This window comes from Meleagris gallopavo, chromosome 1 (genome assembly GCF_000146605.3).
Source record: "Meleagris gallopavo isolate NT-WF06-2002-E0010 breed Aviagen turkey brand Nicholas breeding stock chromosome 1, Turkey_5.1, whole genome shotgun sequence".
NCBI lineage: Eukaryota > Metazoa > Chordata > Aves > Galliformes > Phasianidae > Meleagris > Meleagris gallopavo.
Window position 1 is genome coordinate 177,982,786 of NC_015011.2, and position 19,444 is coordinate 178,002,229.

The 19,444-nt window shown below is 38.6% G+C and overlaps 1 protein-coding gene across 1 annotated transcript; it reads right to left on the reverse strand.

The window, feature by feature from the left end:
* Positions 1 to 1,191: 1,191 nt before the first annotated feature.
* Positions 1,192 to 18,533, reverse strand: LOC104917604 (intraflagellar transport protein 88 homolog). Its single transcript, XM_010729059.3, has 8 exons — positions 18,362 to 18,533; positions 17,147 to 17,262; positions 15,497 to 15,549; positions 13,949 to 14,014; positions 12,100 to 12,206; positions 6,816 to 6,876; positions 1,906 to 2,001; positions 1,192 to 1,466 (listed from the first exon to the last, which is right to left on the reverse strand). Exons 1-8 carry the CDS (start codon positions 18,500 to 18,502, stop codon positions 1,345 to 1,347), a joined length of 762 nt encoding a protein of 253 aa, XP_010727361.1. The 5' UTR covers positions 18,503 to 18,533; the 3' UTR covers positions 1,192 to 1,344.
* Between the last annotated feature and the right edge of the window lie 911 nt (positions 18,534 to 19,444).

Sequence of the window (19,444 nt, forward strand, 5' to 3'; positions counted from 1 at the left end):
ACGCGCCCCGCGCCTCGCCGCATCTCCCCTGGCCTCGCGTGCCAGGAGATCGCGGGCGCTCACGGAGGAGGCGAGCGCTCCGGCGGGGAGAGAGCCCAGCCCCGAGCTCTGAAGGAAACAAGGAGCGCGCGAACCAGAGAACCGACCGATGGGCTCGTGAAACACAGCTTTATTGTGAGGCACGCTTGAATCGGCGTGGATCAATCCCTAAGGATAACTGATGTTTTCTCAGAGAAAATAGCTAAAACGCTTTACCCCTCGACGGCCTCGGATGAAAACCGTCCCACTGTGCTCCTGGCAACGGCTGAGCACACGGTGCGCCCTGCACGGAGCAGCACGGGCTGCCCCGGCCTCCCGGTCTCCTGCCTCATGGCGCTGCCCTGAAAACGTGGCGGTTGGTCACCCACCTTCATGGGGCTCTGTGTCCTCAGAGCTCATTGAGTGATCTGTTTAGAGATTCCTGGATACACAGGAGAGGTGTTAAATAAGCACAGGTTTGATTAACACGTACCATAGGTACGCTTTGTCCATGTCTGCAGGCACACACCCCACACCCAGGCACACGCATGTAAAGATGCTTAAATATCATAGGAAAGAGGGACTGCGCAAAGGAGAGGAACCAACCAATGGATTAATGAATCCAAGCTTTACTGGGAGACAGAACTTGGAGACTGTCCCACAAGAACAGCAAGGGCCGGAGGTGCATAGCTCTCCTCACCTATTGACGGCTGCAGGGCTGACACCAGGAGTGTGCCATGCTCTGGCCGTGTCCCCGTCCTGTCGTAGAAGACGAGAGCCCTCCCCCACCACCTGTGTCCAAAGGTTCACAGGGGATGTGACTGGGATGGAAGGCCGACCCCCCCCCCCCACACACACTACACTTCGCCTCCTCACAGTGCCCATCCACCCTTCCCCATCCCTTCTCATTTCAGCCCCTGCTCCACTGCTGCCCACTCTGCTCTGGGCTGCTGGCTCGCTGGCAGGGCCCTCTATATACCTGCTGGGGCGGGTTCCACCATTTTACCCTTTGTGACAATGCTTCCACATCACCATGGTGAGTGAATAGCAGGCACTGATGGAAGGCCCGCTCCTCACCTGCTTGCATTATAATAAGGCCTTCGCTTTTTGCAGTTTTAATGCAGGAGAAAAATAACCCAATCATAACTTATTTTTCACCAATCATAAAACACATTGTAGCTTCAACTCCAAAATGTTTAATGTACGGTCCCATAAACACAAAGTGTTTCGACAATTATTTCTTTAAAACCTGGTACAAAACCACCTTGAAGAAGCATTGTTCTGCTAAAAAGTTTAGAAGGAAAAAGATTTTGAGTGGACCCAACATTATTCTGGAAGCAAATCCTCTCCTAGTTCTTCATCAGCAAAGTCATCTTCCTCAGTTCTTTTCCTTGCTGCAGTTTTAGGTCTTTCTGCTTGTGGGCCAAGTGGGTCTATGTAGGAAGCATCTGGGATTTAAACAAGTACATTTGAAACAGTTACCTGCAAGTACTTTTAGCTTGGTTTTAAACACCTCAAATCAAACAGGAGACTGCTTTCTAACATGACACATCTGTCAAGGTATCTTCTTTGAAATGCAGACAAGAAAGATCACTGAAGGAGAAGAAGATACCACATTTGGATTTTTAAGATATTTTTTCCTGACCAAAACTTGCAGCAGAAAAATAGTAACATAAATATTTAGTTGGGCCACATTCCTTAATATCTACAGATCCTTTAAAGTGAGCTCTGAACAATGAAGCTAATGTCATTCATCACGATTATTTCATGGGGAAAATGCTTTCCTAATTGTGTAATTATTATACTTGCTCTTCCAGTAACATAATCTTTCTAGTTCCCCTCCCTTTGGGGGTCTGAAAAGTTGCATGGTGTAAGATGCCCACTTGCCTATTTCTTTATTGCTGCTGCTTTCATAGGGCTCACTTGTTCCAGGCAAAGCTTTTAGTTTGACACTCAGTCTTTCCCCTTTGCTACCACCAGCATCTGGAAGGAAAAAAAAAAAAACAGTGAAAAGGCAAGGAACTTGCTGTCACGTGCTGTGAAATCATTATACAAGAACAACATAACTTCAGCTACTTTCTTTCAAAAAGATTTAATGAAACCATCCTTTCATGATGGAGTCAGTATTCAATTGTAATTATTAAAACACAACAGTCACTGTGTGTGATGTTTCTTGTTTTTTTACTTTGGAGTAAACATATTAAACTATTTCTACTTCCAATGCTGACACGTCAGTTGCTTACAACCTCAAGTAACATCCTGGAGCTAAAATAATCATGATAAACATCAGCATGGTCACACTGGATCCAGTTCCATTTATAAATATAAAACAGTTGTTTAAGTGGTTGGTTTTACGTGGCAGAAAAATTTATAAAACAACATGTTGCAAAAGTAATCCTATCTTGGAATAATCCTATTTGAAGGAATGAAAGCTCTAGTAAAAAAAAAAAAATTAAACTTATGTTTTTGTATGTCCAATTTAGGAAGATAACCATGTGTAAAACAATCCAAGCCATTAAAGCCAATATATTTATGTTTATATTTTTAAAAAATGCCATCACCTTCAATTACAATGATGATATTAATGCATCAGAAATTGAGCATCACACAAAGGACATAAATTAGAATTTTTAGTTTGGCAGTCTGCCTTCATAAAATGTTTAAGTAATGAAGCACACAGCCAATGCTTTTAAAGACCATAGAAGTTTCACTAAATCCAGAATGTATATTTAAATGCAGCCCTTGGCACCTTTCACATTTGGGATGAAGGCACCATCTTTGGAGAAGAATGGGCTTTGGTTGGAGTTAACTAGCAGAGTTGGACTAGATGATCAGCAGAGGTCCCATCAAACCCCTACAATTCCGTGATTCTGTGATCCAAAAGAACAGTACTGTTAGTGTGGCAGCAAGAATATTACGTAAAAATGCTTCAAAGCAAAATTTTTCAATTGTTGAAGACAAGTTGTTTCTGGTGTACCAGTTAAGCCAGTTCCTCTGGTGAGTTCATATGCAGCAAACAGGTTAAGACATCCACATCATTCAGATATTTCCCATATGTATACAAAAATAACTTTCTCTTTTGTACACACAGTACACAGCCAACAGAACCATCCCATCGCAATTTGAAATTAATGAGGTATGAACAGGCACACAAAGACTAGAAAATAATAACAATCGTGCAGTTCATGCTGCAGAGTAACAGGAATAATCTTTTGCCTCAACCACAGTGAAGATTATTTGGGATGCTTAGTGCCCTAATATCCATAATATACTTGCATATTAGTACGAAGAGATTCCTATGAGGTGCTAAAGGATGTCTGAATACAGAATGGTTGCTTGGGATGGACAAACTCATTTCTTCTCTAAAATCATCAAATGAAGTAAGAGACATCTCAATTCTTCTCATGCCTTGTTTTCCCCCCCCAAATGTCTCTGGCTAGGCTTAGATACTAGGCAGAGTACAAAATACTTAGCCTTTCATCTACTGAGCCTATACTGCTTCTTTGGGCTCCTGTCCGAGACATCACGACGCCTCATGTACAACTGCCCTCTCATCCTGTACAACACTTCCCATTCAGAAAGCAGGGCAAATGCAGAGACCAAGTAAACACTGCCCCGGTAAGGTGTTCCTTAAGGTCATACTTTCACTTATCTATGAAAGGCCTTATGGTCTTGAACAGTAGAAATCCCTTACAGCAGTAAAAACCATAATGTCCAGACTTCCAAATGCTGGATGTTAGTATCACAGCTCTGCAAAACTCAAAGAAAGTGTGAGAACAAGAAGATTATTTAAAAGGAAATCTTTGACAACTGCTGAAACTCAGACGTGCTGTTAAAAATCCTTCAGGTTTTTTTTGTCCCTTTTTTTTTTTTTTTTAATTACCAAAAATGTTAAGGGTATGTACTAATACAATCTCCTTCTAATGTGAATAAAAAAGATCACAAATCATTAATCTGATATTCACGTAGAGAAGAAACTTTTCGCATTTATAGAGCAAATGTGTTCAGTTGTGGGTAAGCAGTTTAGATGTAATGCTTATTTTCCTCTCACAACACAAGAGTAGACTTTATACTGACATCACATAAATGTTAGTTTTTTGGGTCAACTTCCTTCCATTCTTTGCACTATCCATGCATATTCTATTCGTAGTCTTCAAAGTATGGTTTGGTGCATCTCATGCTTCTTCTGCTTTAATTCATATTGACAAAGCAAGGTTGTAAGCACACACCTTGCTGACTTCTCTTTCCTCTTAGCTTCCTTCACTGAGCAATTTTAAATGATATTTCCTAAAACAAGGAAGTCTGAACTATTAACACTCCTACTACAAGTACAGGGGATAAATACTTGGAGAAAAAACTTCTCCTAGGGATGCCGGGCACAGGGCTGGTAAGAGGAAAGAAAGAAAAACACGCATCATATCTAAAATATTGGGAATGCATATACACTTCAATTAGCTAGCAAGTACTTTAATTTAGCTAGTAAGTAATAAACTAAGCATGATTCCACGCCTCATTGGAGTCAGTAATGATGACAAATCTCCCATACAATGAAGGAAAACTATCCCTTTTGGTCTTGGCAACAACACTGGAAGAGATGAAACTCAAAATGCGTACAAATGTTTATTTTCTTGTAATGAAGACAGTAGTATTTCAAATGCATATTAAGATCTTGAAATGAAATAATCCTCATTTACACTTCATGTGTGTCTCCATGCAAGCTGTATGCAGATATTTCTTATGCTGTAAAATACAGATTCATAACCCAGAAATAATGCTCAACACTGGCTAAAATGGTGTTTCAGTCTTTGGCTTTCCCTCAGTCTTCCTCAGCACAGGGTAGACAAGCTACAGTGTAATCCTTAACATTTGTTGCCATAACTTCTTCACTGATAATGTTCTCCAGGTCAAAAAGATATAATGCCTTTGACTCCATTGAGATATAGATAGCTATATGTATAAAAAAATATATATAAATATACATCATATAAGATTTAGATGTATGATATACAGACATATATACACACACTCACCACAACTTTTAATTAGGAATCTCAACAAAAATTTTACTCCAGGTTCAATACAGAACCTTTTTTGTACCTCTGCTTGTTTTCTGAGTCATTTCCAGGTAGGCTGGATCTTTGGCACTGACTTCATACAACAGAGGCTTCCCAAACACGCTCTTAATACAGGCTTGTTCCCAAAATGTTTTTTTCCCTTCTTTCATGAATTTGACACTGTATCTTGAACATCACGCTAAGAATTATTGATAGGACAAGTTCTAGGTCAGTTCTGATCTTGATTATCCTCTCGTCCTCTTATGTTTACAACTGCTTTTCTCCAGTTATTCTGACTGAGGAGGGGAAGTAATCCCTTGGAATTAGCGGAGTTTGCAGTCAAAGTTCCTGATGTGCTCAACCTTTTCAGGGGGTGACACCTTTCTTTTTTTCTTTCCAATAATATTTTTAAGATAAGATATTTTGTCTTTAAATAAAGGATTGACTTGCTTGTCATTCTCTATTATTAAATTACTGATGCTACCTGATTCTGCCTTTATTTTTCTATTTTTTATTTTTTTTTTACTAAGGCAGGTATACATCATGACAAATACTGCTGCAAGAGAGACCCTTTGTGCCGTTTGCCCGGATGCTTGATGCAGTGTTTTGCACAGCAGTGACTACCTTTACCTACTCTACCTCTAGTTGATTGATCATCAGAGAGCTTATGCTAGAAAAGAGATCCCACACATTTCCATCCTTTTCTGTTACCAAAATAAGGAAGTTCACCCTGAGAATTATTTGGCCTAAGGCTCAGATCAGGTAAAATTAAGTTCTAGGCGAATTATATTTTTTCCTACATAACAAGAGGTGATTTAAAAGCCTCTCTGGTGAAACTGCTGAGTTAAAAAAAGAAATGAGAACTCATGAGAATCCAGTACTAATTCTTACCCCTTAGAGAACTCAGTAGAGCAGTCTTCCTAAATACTAAGTATTCTAAAATATTCCTTTTAACACGATGCTAGTAATTTTCATGACCCTATAGAATTGAATCAGTGTAGTAAAACTTTTGCTATGTCAGAGGATAAATAAAATTACCAGTTAGTTTCCAGTTAAGAAAAAAATGCAAGAAGTATTTCACTGAAAAACGAAGAGAATAAAATTAAGAATTTCTGGGTGAGATCTTTTATGATCTTTTATGATACTGAATGATGTAAAATAAAAATGAAAGCAGAATACCAAGAAATAATTTCCTATTTGGGTCAAAATGGACTTTATTCCAGCTGGCCAAAGTAGCCGGAAGTCTGGTAGTTTCCTTAGAACAGCAGAGGGGAACAATCAGGTTTAACAGTATTAATGTCTCATGGATTTAATAATGGAAGGGAAAAATCATTAGCTCTGCAATATGTAGACTGCCTAGTGCAGAAAAAACTACACAGGCAAGCTTCCAGATTTACCTTCCTCCAGTTTTACATTTAAGAAACTCAGCACTGTGGATCTATGGGAGCAGAGAGACTTAACAGTCAAGAGAACGAGCTTTTCTTCAAGGAAGCCTCTAGCACTTCATCTCTGCCATACTGGGAAAAGAGGAAGAATGAGCAAGAAGGTAACACAGAGGTCTTCCAATTACAGGGTTGGTAGCACAAAATACACTCTTGAACTCGCAACACTACTTGATTATTACTCAATGCTTATTTGTGTGCATTTATAAATGCAAGGAGGTTCTACAAACATTTTAAGAAAAACTATTTTCTTTCAAATCCTGACAAGCCCGATATTTAAGCAGAGGCATTAAGTACTTACCTCCACCAGCACTTCCTTCCCTGCGGTTACGTGCACTGCCATCTCTGCCAGATTTAATGCGCTGCAGAACAGCGAAACAGGTTTAAAAAGAACAGAACAGAACCCCCATTTACTAATGTACGTTACAAATAATTATTAAAAACTCAACCTAGCTTATTACTAAGACAGAAGAAGAACATTAAATAACGTTTATCCTACTGTAACTAATAAACTCTATGTTTTCAAAGCACAGAATTGTCCCAAAATCAGTGTTAAAGCCAATGTTTATGTAAAACTAGAGCCCTGTGAAATTCAAACAGACTATCTCAATAAATTGTTTTTCTTCAGATAAAATTTATACAAGGAACGTGCACAAAAAAATAGTTCAGATGAACCTCTGTGAAGTACAGCTGAAAAAACAGGCAACGTAGATCTCCTTGTATGAGTTCAAAGTAGCCTCTGCTCATTAATGTCTTGCAAATCCTACAGGCGTGTTATTATTGTAACGTTTCAAGGGAGGTGGGGAAGTAAGGAAATGTATGAAAAGAACTATTCACCCCATAGGTCTTAAATTTTGAATACCTGGCATGGCACTGCAATTTACAGCAAAACTTAATTTGCTGTTGAGTGTTAAATGTAAGATAAAGGTGAAGGCAAATACTTCAAAAACTACGTTTAAAAACTCGGTTCTCTTGCTCAGAGGAAGGTACCATAAACATCTTCCAGCTGTGTTTTTTTAGAGCTATTTGAAAACTCTGACAGTTTATCAAAGCAATACCTCTGCATCACATGGCAGAAATGGCTTCTCTTGGCTAAAAACCAAAGTTCTCATACACACATACTGTCAGTTACAAGATGGCACATCTCAGAAAGGGACAGTTTTATGGTCAGGTACAAATAGTCAGCATTTCAAGTACTGATCTATCAATAAAAGTAATCTCTGTATCCTACAGGATTCAGATTCTGCATAAAACGTGCGCACGCTACTTAATCACGTGTTCAGGACAATTACTGTAGCTTCACTTATTTTTCACCAGAAAAGCAATGTGGAGTCTGGCAAAGTTGGAATGACACAGATGTGAAAGAACTTCCAAGCTTCTCGCCAACTGAAAAAGGAAAGAGCCTTTAAATCAAAATTCACAGGAGTCAGACAGGAAAGCAGCATGCCTAGCATGAAACCTGGAATGGTGTTGGAACTATCCAGCCTGGGACCAGAATCCTCGTACTTTGTATTTATTTTGGGAAACCTTCAAGTCTGGAATATGTTCTCTCAGTTCTGGGCTAAGCATTCCGTTCGCAGTCCAGCGCTTTGTGAAAAATGTTCAGACTGTCCAGGCAGTGAAGGACTGACAAGAGCCCAGCAGCAGAAGTTCAGCTTTTGTCTGTCAGAGGGAAGCTACATGATAGAGCCATGGCGGTGTTTTCATCCTTGGACTTTACTCCCCCAGTGTTGCAGAAGTACTAAAGCTGAAGCATATGACTAATTCCCATACAGTCCCAACTGAGTAAAAAGCAGATACTTAAAATAAGCCCGTCATTTCTACCCCAAAAATTTCTCTCTTAAGACTGCAGAAGAAAGGTAGGTTGAGTCCAGATGTAGATGCCTGAAGGTAAACACAGCAAGTCCCATGCTGTGTTTGCACTAATCGTCACTTCACACCACACCCAATCAGTCCCACTTTTTCAGTCATTAAGCTCACTTAAAGGAAATAAATGGTAATGTATGTACATGTGGGAGCCAAGGAGGTTATGTGAACTTTTACATTAATACCTGTCTTTTTTTAAACTGAAACATGAAAAAGAAAAACTAATGAAATAAAACAACAATAACAACAAAAGCAGCATGAAGGTTACAACAAAAATCCAATGCTGTGAGAGACAGGGAGAAAAACTTCTACGGTGAATGAAGCCCACAGATGTTCCCAGATTCTTGTCTGGAAGTGTTTAACAACTTGCCCATATTTCAGATCGAGTGAAGAAAGTATTCCAGAATATTTATTTTGGTATAAATTCCATGTGGATATACTTATTCTGGCAAAATGGTGCCAGAACAGCAAATTTTGATAAATTTCCATGCAGATACAAAGTCAGTGTGCAGACTTTGAAAAGCAGGTATATTACAATGGCATTCATCCTTACGGTCTTTACTGTGTGCAACTGACAAACCACGCGTTAGTTGAAAATTATGAGCAGGAATTGAGTTGTATCTGGTTTTGTTAACTGAGACCAGTGCTCTTCCTGGAAATCTACAGTGAGTTATTAACACTTAATGATTTTAGAGCTCAAAAATATAGTTTATATGTGCACAAATGACAGAAGGAGTTCTTTAGGACAAAAAAACCAAGTCATTCCTAAGGCCAGATGGCAGAAATAAGAATAACCCTCCAGAACAACAGAGAAAACACCAGAACCAAATCAGGAGATGGAAACCCAGATGTAACACCAACAGCAAAAAACAGCACTGGTGTTGAGACTCTGTCTTGCACTACTGGATTCCACTAAGATCTCTATTACTCACTTACTACTCAATGAACTTAACTCAGTGTAATCAAAATGAAAAAAAACAACATTTGAAGCATAATTCATGCACTACTAAACTCTCAGTTTTTAAATAACTTCAACAATATAATCTTTTCAATATTTACTGGTAGCTTTTTCCCCACCAGACAGTACAGAAATTCATCCAGGACAGCTCAAATTTCCAGCAGGAAATAAGCATGATGAAATTTGACAAGAGATTTTTTTCCCCACATATTTAATTATCAATTTTCTTAAGAGAAAGCTACGTCTTTCCTCTGAACCTTCAGCATTTGCAGATGCATGGTGTATAATTAAAATCTTCATTGGATAGGAAAAAAAAAAACAACACAACACTGGAATTGTATGCCAAGCATGAGATTACTTCTGCATCCCTAGGAACCTCTCTCACCAACTAAGGTAACCAAGTATTTCATAGAATCATAGGATGGCCTGAATTGAAAAGGACCACAATGATCATCGAGTTTCAACCCCTCTGCTACGTGCAGGGTTGCCAACACCATACCAGGCTGCCCAGAGCCACATCCAGCCTGCCCTTGAATGCCTCCAGGGTCGGGACATCCACAACCTCCTTGGGCAACCTGTTCCAGTGTGTCACCACCCTCTGTATGAAAAACTTCCTCCTAATATCTAACCTAAACCTCCCCTGTCTCAGTTTAAGACCATTCCCCCTTGTCCTGTCACTATCCACTCTTGTAAACAGCCGTTCCCCCTCCTGTTTATATGCTCCCTTCAAGTACTGGCAGGCCACAATGAGGTCTCCTCAGAGCCTTCTCTTCTCCAAGCTGAACAAGCCCAGTTCCCTCAACCTTTCCTCACAGGAGAGGAGCTCCAGCTCTCTGATCATCTTGTTGGCCCTCCTCTGGACCCACTCCAAGAGCTCCACGTCCTTCCTGTACTGGGGGCTCCAGGCCTGGACGCAGTACTGCAGATTGAGGCCTCACAAGAGCTGAGCACAGGACAATCACCTCCCTCTCCTGCTGGTCACCCCTTTTTTAATGCAGCTCAGAACACAGTTGGCCTTCTGGGCTGCAAGCACACACTGCTGGCTCATGTCCATTTTCTCATCTACTCAGACCCCCAAGTCCTTCTCTGCAGGGCTGCTCTCCAGGAGATCTTTCCCCAATTTGTACAAACACCTGGGATCACCCTGACCCAAGTGCAGCACCCTGCACTTTGCCATGTTGAACTTCATTAAGTTCTCATGGGCCCACTCTCCAGCCTGTCCAGGTCCCTCTGGATGGCTTCCCTTCCTCCCAGGTATCGACTGCACCACTCAGCTTGGTGACACCCATAAACTTGCTGAGGTTGCACTCGATGCCATCGTCTATGTCACTGATGAAGATGTTGAAGAGCACCGGTCCCAGGACTGATCCCTGAGGGACATCGCTTGTGACCAGCCTCCACCCTGACACAGAACCATTGATGACAACCCTCTGGCATTTAACCATTTTGGTATTTAACTGGTTCCATAGCTGAGCTTTCCTGGGTACAGCACTGAGGAATTGGATGTTATTGCAAAGAATTCTGGATATCACGGACATTGAAGTGAGACTGTCTAGAAACTAAGGAAAGCCTGTTTAACACACTTGAGAGAGGTCTCAATTCAGAGTTTTGTAGAGTAGGAATACCTGGTTATCTGCTTTGTTTATTGATGCCATTATGAAAGAGACATGGATGAATACTAGCCCCACTATATTTGAGCCCCAAAATTTGCAGACTGCCTTCTCATGTTCATTTTTCAAAAAGCATTAAGGTTTAGTCACAGAAAATCCAAACCAACACACTTCAAATGGTGCACAAAGCAGGCTTGTAGTATAAAGCTGGAATCCTTTGAACAGCATTCCCTGTCTGAGTTCTTTTCATTTTTGAAATGCTCCGGTCTACACGTGCATACTTAGACCCTCTGGAATTAAAGTAAAACTGCAGTAACTAAGGATGTATTTACACATTATCCAACACTGAAAGGGAGCCAGAAAGTCTTACTAGCACAACATAAATTAGTAAAGACTTCAATGTGCCCCAGTGTGACGATGCAGTTTTCAGACAATTCACTGGAAAGAAAGAGCAAACTTGAGTATACTGCAGCTTCATAACACACAGACAATGCTTTCCAATTAAGAAGCTGATTTTAAGACCTTACTTTATCACAGGAATAACAAAAAAATTAAGAACACACACTGCTCTCAATGCAACAGAAATTGTGATTTCATACCTTTCAAAGCCTGTAGCTTTCTCACGGAAATCTTCTTCAGTTTAACATTTGCCACTAACATAAATGATTTACTTCTTTCCTCTTACGTATTTCTATTTATGTATAATTCTACTTATGTAACCTGCTAATATCACGGTCCTGTAATAGCAAGAAGGAATTCTACCACATGGAAAAATTCTTGCACTCTCCTCTCTCTCTCTCTCTATAGCTGCATTATTACTTGGCTGGTAAACATACTTTTCACACTCTGGCAAAGAAGTAGGAAAGACAACATTCCAGAGGAGCTGAATTATGTGTGTGGCTCCAGCATTCCCAGCACATCCACATAACCCATTTTTCACTAATATTTAAAATCACAGAAAATCCAGTGCTCAACAAACATTCAGAAAGATTTAATGCTGACCGCTAATTTAAAACTAAAGAACCCAAACCACAAAACATGAGCCTCTCCATACCAGGAATTTAATACACATTTTATTTTAAAGTGCCATCAATACTGTCTTAGCTTTGTCTGTGGTACGCTGTCCACACTGCAGAAAGAAATAGGCTTACCTGCTCTCTTATCTCCTTTAATTTTTCCACTTTCTTGAGTTTTGTCATATATTCTTGGACTTCTTTCAGTCCCATATCTGTGCAGAGACGAACTAAAAAGCGGAGGCCTAATTGAAGAACAAACCATTGTAAGAAAAAGGCTTACAAGCAGCTCAAACTACAAGTGCACCCTCCCCAGACTGGACATACTGAATGGCAGTACAGACCACTGCAAACAGCTAGGAATACAAGGTGATTCCAGTCCAACATCACTATGCAAGTTATGATACAGTGGAAAAATGCAACACTTTCTGTGATGCAGTGGCTATACCCATGAACAGTACAAACATCGTTCATATAAGTTGAAGATGCAAAACATGTTCAATTCCTTTAGCTCATAATGCTTGACAAACATTTTGGAAACTGGGAAGTACAATAATGGTACTAACTTACTGAGGAGCCACTATCAATAGCATTTTCTTAAAAATAATTTTATAAATGTCAAGTGAATCAGAATGGTTTGCTGTTTTTTGGATTCTATTGTTGCAGTTTTGTTGTAGTTAATTTTCTAAATATTAACTCTATAGAATAAAAAACACGAAGAGCAAATATAACTGCACAATGGAAACAAAAGGATCCTTAAAATCAGTCATTGGAGATGCTGGACCAGACTCTAAAAATATTGATGCTATTCCTACGTGCTTATTTCTGCCTCAGAAGGATGCTGACAAACACGACACAAGCCACTTCTCTCAACTTCTTTCATAGAATATATGTTTTTTAATTATTATTTTTGTATAGGTTAGTTTTCTGCAGCTTTAAGAAGCTGCAATTATTCACTGAGGGATCAGGTCAGCATCAGAACCAGCATAAGGAAGAAAGCTGGGAGCATACAGCCAGAAAGGGAAGAGTGAGGAACCATTATTTCAGCAGTAGAAAACTTTTAGATCAGTTAAATTTCTTGCCAACTGCTGCCTCAATTTTCTAATTTGCTGAAACACCATTCAGAAAAATAGTAGCATTTCTAAAAGGTTTTCACATACGCCAATGAGAACGTGACATTTTGCCTACAACCTTGAAAGTCCTAGTACTGCATTTATCTTGTACAACAGAACTGTACGCTTCCTCTTAAAAGTACATTTGTTAAAGCAGAATGATACAATTTTATTTTAAAATACAGTGAAAACTCTTCCCATTTAAATTTAAAAGTGTAGGCTTGTTGGTGACGACTTCGTAGTTTGGAATTAGTATAGAAGTGTGAGATGTAGGAGGACGTCATGGCAACCAGTCACAGGCCCTGTTTCCTATAGGACTTCATCATTTAGACTACAGGTGTGACAGCTTCTGTAAAACATCTTTCTCTTCAAAGCTGTTTCCTGTAGCGCAGTATGAAATTCTCTACGGATTTTCTAGAGACTATTTGACCTACTGTACTTAGGAACTCTCAACCTCCTTTTGGAAGGATGGGCTTTGGTAAAAATTTTCCAGATACAAAAAAAAAAAAATCTAGTAAATTTACAGCAGGAGTTTTAACTAGTGGGAACTAGAAGTAAAAAGTTTTTAATCTCATGATAAAACAATTAACGTAATTATAAAATGTAGCAAGTATGCAATAAAATGAGCTCAGCCAGTCAACTACAGTTAGCTCATTTTCAGATTTCTTCTTCAGCAGTACCCCAGTACTTCTTAAATCACATTTTTGTGTCGTCACAAACATTAACCGAATATGGGGGCATAAGCTGGAATAAAAATGTTAGTTCAAAACAATATCTGGGTATGAAAATTACTTACATCATATGGATCACCAACAAATATATTTAAGGTAACAAAGTTCTCTTTGATGGTTGTACCACTCAATGAAACAACTTACATTCAACATTCTCTGGGAATTTTTGGTGAATGACTTTGTATTTCTCTAGAGCTTTCTGGTAGTTACCTGCAAACAAAACAGATGTCTCCTACTAACATTACCACATATTTAAAAAAAAAAAAAAAGAAAAGAGAGAGAGAGAGAGAGAGAGAGAGAGAGAGAGAGAAAGAATATCTGAAGAGGAATATATACAGTTCAACACCACTTCTTCTTTTCAGTTTTAATACATGATTTAATATTATAAGACCAAATTTGAGAAAACCAAGCTTAACATTTATTAAAAACTACACAACAGCAAAAATTGAAAGCATCTGAAAAACATCCAGATTATTCTACAAAAAACAGTTTCCTGATTTTTGCCCTTTTTCTGCTTACTAGAACCCTGTTGTCCTGTGATACATTAGATACATTCCGTACATGTGATACATCCTTATCTACATAAGATAGATAACACATCTAGTGCTTATCCAAGGTTGCAGATAGATGGACTGGTCAAATAGAAATGTGTAACTGCTGAGCTCTGCTGTGTTTTTTTCAATCAGAATACTTGCTTATGTCTCCTCTTTTGCCCAAAAAGTGGTTTTCACCAATTTAGTAGCAAATTAATTAGCCTTTAATTTGGTTCAGCTTGATTAGCATGCAAAGGACTGACAGAGCTTGTGAATCTAAATTTACCTCCATGATATAACTGACCAAAAAGCTTGTTCAGATACCACTGTTTTTATTTTCCTAATGTGAGACAGAGAACAATTGAATCTGCTTTGTTAACATAATAAGCTGGAAATTTTATCAGTGACTCATGAGTGAGGTAAATAAACAGCCAGTTTTTCTTTGCTGGGAAAGCAGTTAATCTGTCTCTCCTTCAGTGGCACTGACTGCTATTAATTCACCGCCTTTCCCAGGTCCTGTTCCTTTTTCCATTGTTGAGTTCAATAACCAGAGTGAGAAAATTTGTTAAGAGATCCAGTACTGCAGAGTTCTAAAAAAGCAGAAGGAAGAGTGACAAAATGGGACAGCTAAAAAGGCGAGTATCATTTGTAAGCTTCTGTGATGAAAGAACCTAGAAAGATTAGGCACTTTCCATTTTGCTTATTGACATATAATACTCCCAGTAAGAAACTGCACATTAAGACTGTTTGTGCAACACATATACTACTTAAACACCTAAAAAATTACGTCTACTGTTGAAAATAAATGGGAATTAAGCAACTTCAAGATCTAATGACTATGTTAGATCTGACGGTATGATAATTAAAGAGCTTTGAGCAAATAATTTATGCTGTTATATCTTTATTTTAAGTACCTAAGAGCACAAGGAATGTTTCATGCATAAGTCAGTACAGGCATACTTCTCACACTTAAAAGAGAAGTCACGCTTTATTGCACACACACAAAGTTTATAACAAAATAATACGTAACTGAAATTTTAAACAAAATTTAGGAGAACTCACAGGAGACAGAAAAGATCAGAAGAAAAAAAATAATAAATCAAAACATCAATCAAAACAAAATTTTTCAACTAACTGCAAAAAATGTTACTGAACTTACCACTTCTCCGATAGCAACTGGCAACCATCAGCTGCCACTTCACTTGCGTAGGACTGCACATAAAAAAGACAAAGTTGTGCACACTGTAAGCACACAATAAATAGGCAACATATTCTGCACAGCATTTGTAAAAACCTACTACTAAACTTCTCTTAAACATTTCACCCTAGTATAGTCTCTTCCTAGGAAGCAGCTAACCAGGTCAGTTCACACACAGTATATTTGTGTGTCATGTTCTTGTGTTCAGGGCTCTAGGTTACTAGATGTAATTTTATTTCCAATCAATAACAATACTTATTCAGCAATTTATATCCCAACATTCATATTTATCAATTAACACACCTACATTATTTCAATAACAAATAAACACCCAAGTATCTGTGTTGTGTTATTAATAACAGCAAAATCCCACAGAAAAACCATTTCTGTATGAAAGACAGATGATAATTATAGATAACCATGAAGAATTTCATGTCAGTTATTCAAAACTGCTTTATAAGGTCCTTTATTTTGACTAAGCTCCTGTATTCTGACTAAGTTTTTTCCATCATTTCTAGGGTACATGATGCCTTACAAGTATCAACTACTGAAGCATTGACTGCTCTTCATGTTATCTTTGTGATTTGCACAAGTTTGTTTGCTGCACCAAGTGGTTGAACTGGCAGAATTGAAGAATGTTGCATGCTTTAGTATTTTACTGTACCTATAATTGCATATTTTTATATTCTTCCCTACATACAATCGAGTTTAATTACTTTAAATGAAAAGCTGGATTGACGATAGAATCATGTTAATTGCTTCCTACATAAATAAGAGTTTGAAAACATTTTCATGAGGAAAGAAGGAGCCTCGTGCAGAATGGAAGAAAGCAGTCTTTGCATCTGAGGATCTGCATGCTGTCAATGCCATTTCTCCAAGTTGTAAGTCAGACTGACAGTTAAAATCAGGAACACGGTCTTAATTTGATTATTTAGAATAAGTTAATGTGATATCTCACTTAGGAGTAATGCATTTGTCTCACAAGCTCACTTTTCTGACTTAGAATACAAAGCACAGCCTACAGGCTCACGTTCTTAAGTACATCATATTCTGCTAAAGGACAATTTCAGTAAGTTCAAATATCTATATCGAGATCAATTTGATCTGCCAACTTACATCTGCCATCCATTGTTAATTCTGCATTGCACGCTTCTGCTTACTTACGCACCTTATTTGTAATATCATTCTTCTTATGGGAGTAGAACTTAGATGAAAAGGGAAAATGCAGCAAGAACATTTAAATATACATTTATCTAAACCATCAGTTCCTCACTGTGTGATAAACAGAAAGGGAATATTTCACATAAAGCCACAGAGAAGGAAGTCTTGGTGACTTAGTAGAAGTGTTCCCTATTTCATCACTGTGTTTAATGACAGAGGATAGAGAAAGGAGGTTCTAATAGCTAATACCATCTTGGGCCCTTACTTAACACTGAAATAACACAGAAAGAACGAAAACACCATGCAAACAAACAGAAATTTGGGGAAAATTAGATGATGTTCCAAAATAGTTTGCTCTGATACTTGTTTACAATACTGAAATTATCTCAGTATAATTATGGATGTCTAATCGCAAAATTTTTAAATAGATACAAGATAAAAATTACTTACAGGATAAGTGCTGCTCTCTCAAAGTACTCAATGGCTTTTTCACAAAACTGGGTGTCGATGCAATAGGCTCCAAGCCATTCAATGACCTCAATGTTTGAAGGGAAATAACGGTACGACTGACAAAATTGAAAAGGTGAAAGAAACAGTGATAAATAGTGATAAACAACATCTTTATGTTACTTCTGGAATATCTGACTCAAGTGTTTAATTCCCCAGATGCCAAAAATATGTTATATGTGAATGGAAGCAGTGTACTATGCTAAGCAATCCTGAGGAAGGAAAAAAAAAAAAACAGCATGCCAAGTTTTCTAATTACAGAATGCATTTTAGAAGTTACCTGAGATAAGTCTGTCACATTTTCCATCCAACCTTACTTGAAGTGCTATTTATACAGCCTGCAACAGCTAAGTTGTTTACTTAGATCAGGTCTGTGTGTGAACACATTATCTAAAATGTTAAACAATACTACCTAATAGAATTTCACATTCAAATCAGTCTGATAGAAAACTAACCTAAAAGCATTCTTTTCCAAGAAATGCATATGTGTGTAAAGCAGATTCTTAGAAATCTCCATTGAAACAGGCACCAAAATTATAATCATGCACAACTCCACCAGTACTCAGAATTGCAATGCTGGTCATCCTCACTTTACACGTACATAAAAAGAACTGTTGGACTGCAAAGTGGCTTCTTGTCTTATTCCCATTTCTGAAACCAAAGGATCTCTAGAAATCACAGCCAGTTTGAAAGGAGAGAGGATGTCTAATTTTAGGCAACTGTGCATACTTAATGCATAGCAATCAAACACAGACACATAGGTTTATCTCCATATCCATCACACAGGTATACCTTCCAACTAATGCTGTGAAGTTAAGCACCTTTAAAATCACATTTATTGTATCCACTTTTAATCTTGAGTGTCAGATTGAGTTTTAAATTGAAACTGTTAGGGTCCAATGTAAATAAAGAGCTTGACAAAGAAAAGTTGGAGGTCCTATACCAGGAGGAAACACAGACTAAGTGTTTCCCTGGGACCTGACTACAAAAATTAGATTTTGTCAACTACCTGCAATCCCCACCCCTGACAAAGGTCATTCTTTCTTCTTTTGGATGACATTTTGAACAGTTTAAATGAATCGAATCAGTTGTTAACTTGAAAATACTGCCATAGTTTTCTGTGTCTTTAATTATAAGAAAGTAACATAAAGCAAATACCTCATAGTAATAATGAAAGGCTTGGGATTTATCACCTTCATTGTCATATAATTTCCCTAGTTTTGAAAGTACATGTGGGTCAGTTGGTACTACACTGATCAACTGCATGAGCCACTCTATGGCTTGATTGGGATCTTCCATGATTTCATAGCTGAGTTTTCTTCAGTTAAGGAACAGCAGCAATGATTTTTTAATTTACTCAGATTTCCAACTAATTTACACAATATAATCCATATACTAGACAAATATACTAGTCACTGCAGTGTGGATGCGTATTGATAGAGGTTTTTTGTTTGTTTGTTTGTTTTAAACACAGACTTTTAATAATTTCTTTATGATGACACCAAGCTGAGTGGTGCAGTTGACACAATACCAGGGAAGGGAAGTCATCCAGAGGGACCTGGACATGCATGAAAAGTAATCTAATGATGTTTAACAAGGCCAAGTGCAAGGTACTGCACTTGGGTCAAGGCAATCCCAGATACAAATACAGGCTGGGAGAATAACTCCTTGAGAGCAGCCCTGTGGAGAAGGACTTTAGGAGTCCTGATGGATGAAAAGCTGGGCATGAGCCAGCAGCGTGAGCACACAGCACAAAAGGTCAACAGCATCCTGGGCTACATGAGAAGAGAGCAGGGAGAGGGAGGGGATTATCGCCTTCTGCTCTGCCCTTGTGAGGCCCCACCAGGAGTACTGTGCCCAGCTCTGGGGCCCCCAGCAGAAGGGAGCAGCTGAAGTGGCTTCAGAGGAGGGCCTCAAAGATGATCAAAGGGCTGGAGCCCCTCTCCTGTGAAGACAGGCTGACAAAGCTGGGCTCATTCAGCTTGAAGAAGGCTCTGCAATGATCTCATCACAGCTTTCCAGTAATGGAAGGGAAATTACAAGCAATAGGGGGACTGCCTTTTTACACTTTCTGACAGTGACAGGACGAGGGGCAATGACTATCAACTAAAAGACAGGAGACTTACATTAGATATTAGGTATAAAAATTTTTAACTCAGAGGGGGATGAGATGCTGAAATAGATTTCCCAGAGAGTTTGTGGATGTCCCACCTCTGGAAGCATTCAAGACCAGGTTGGATG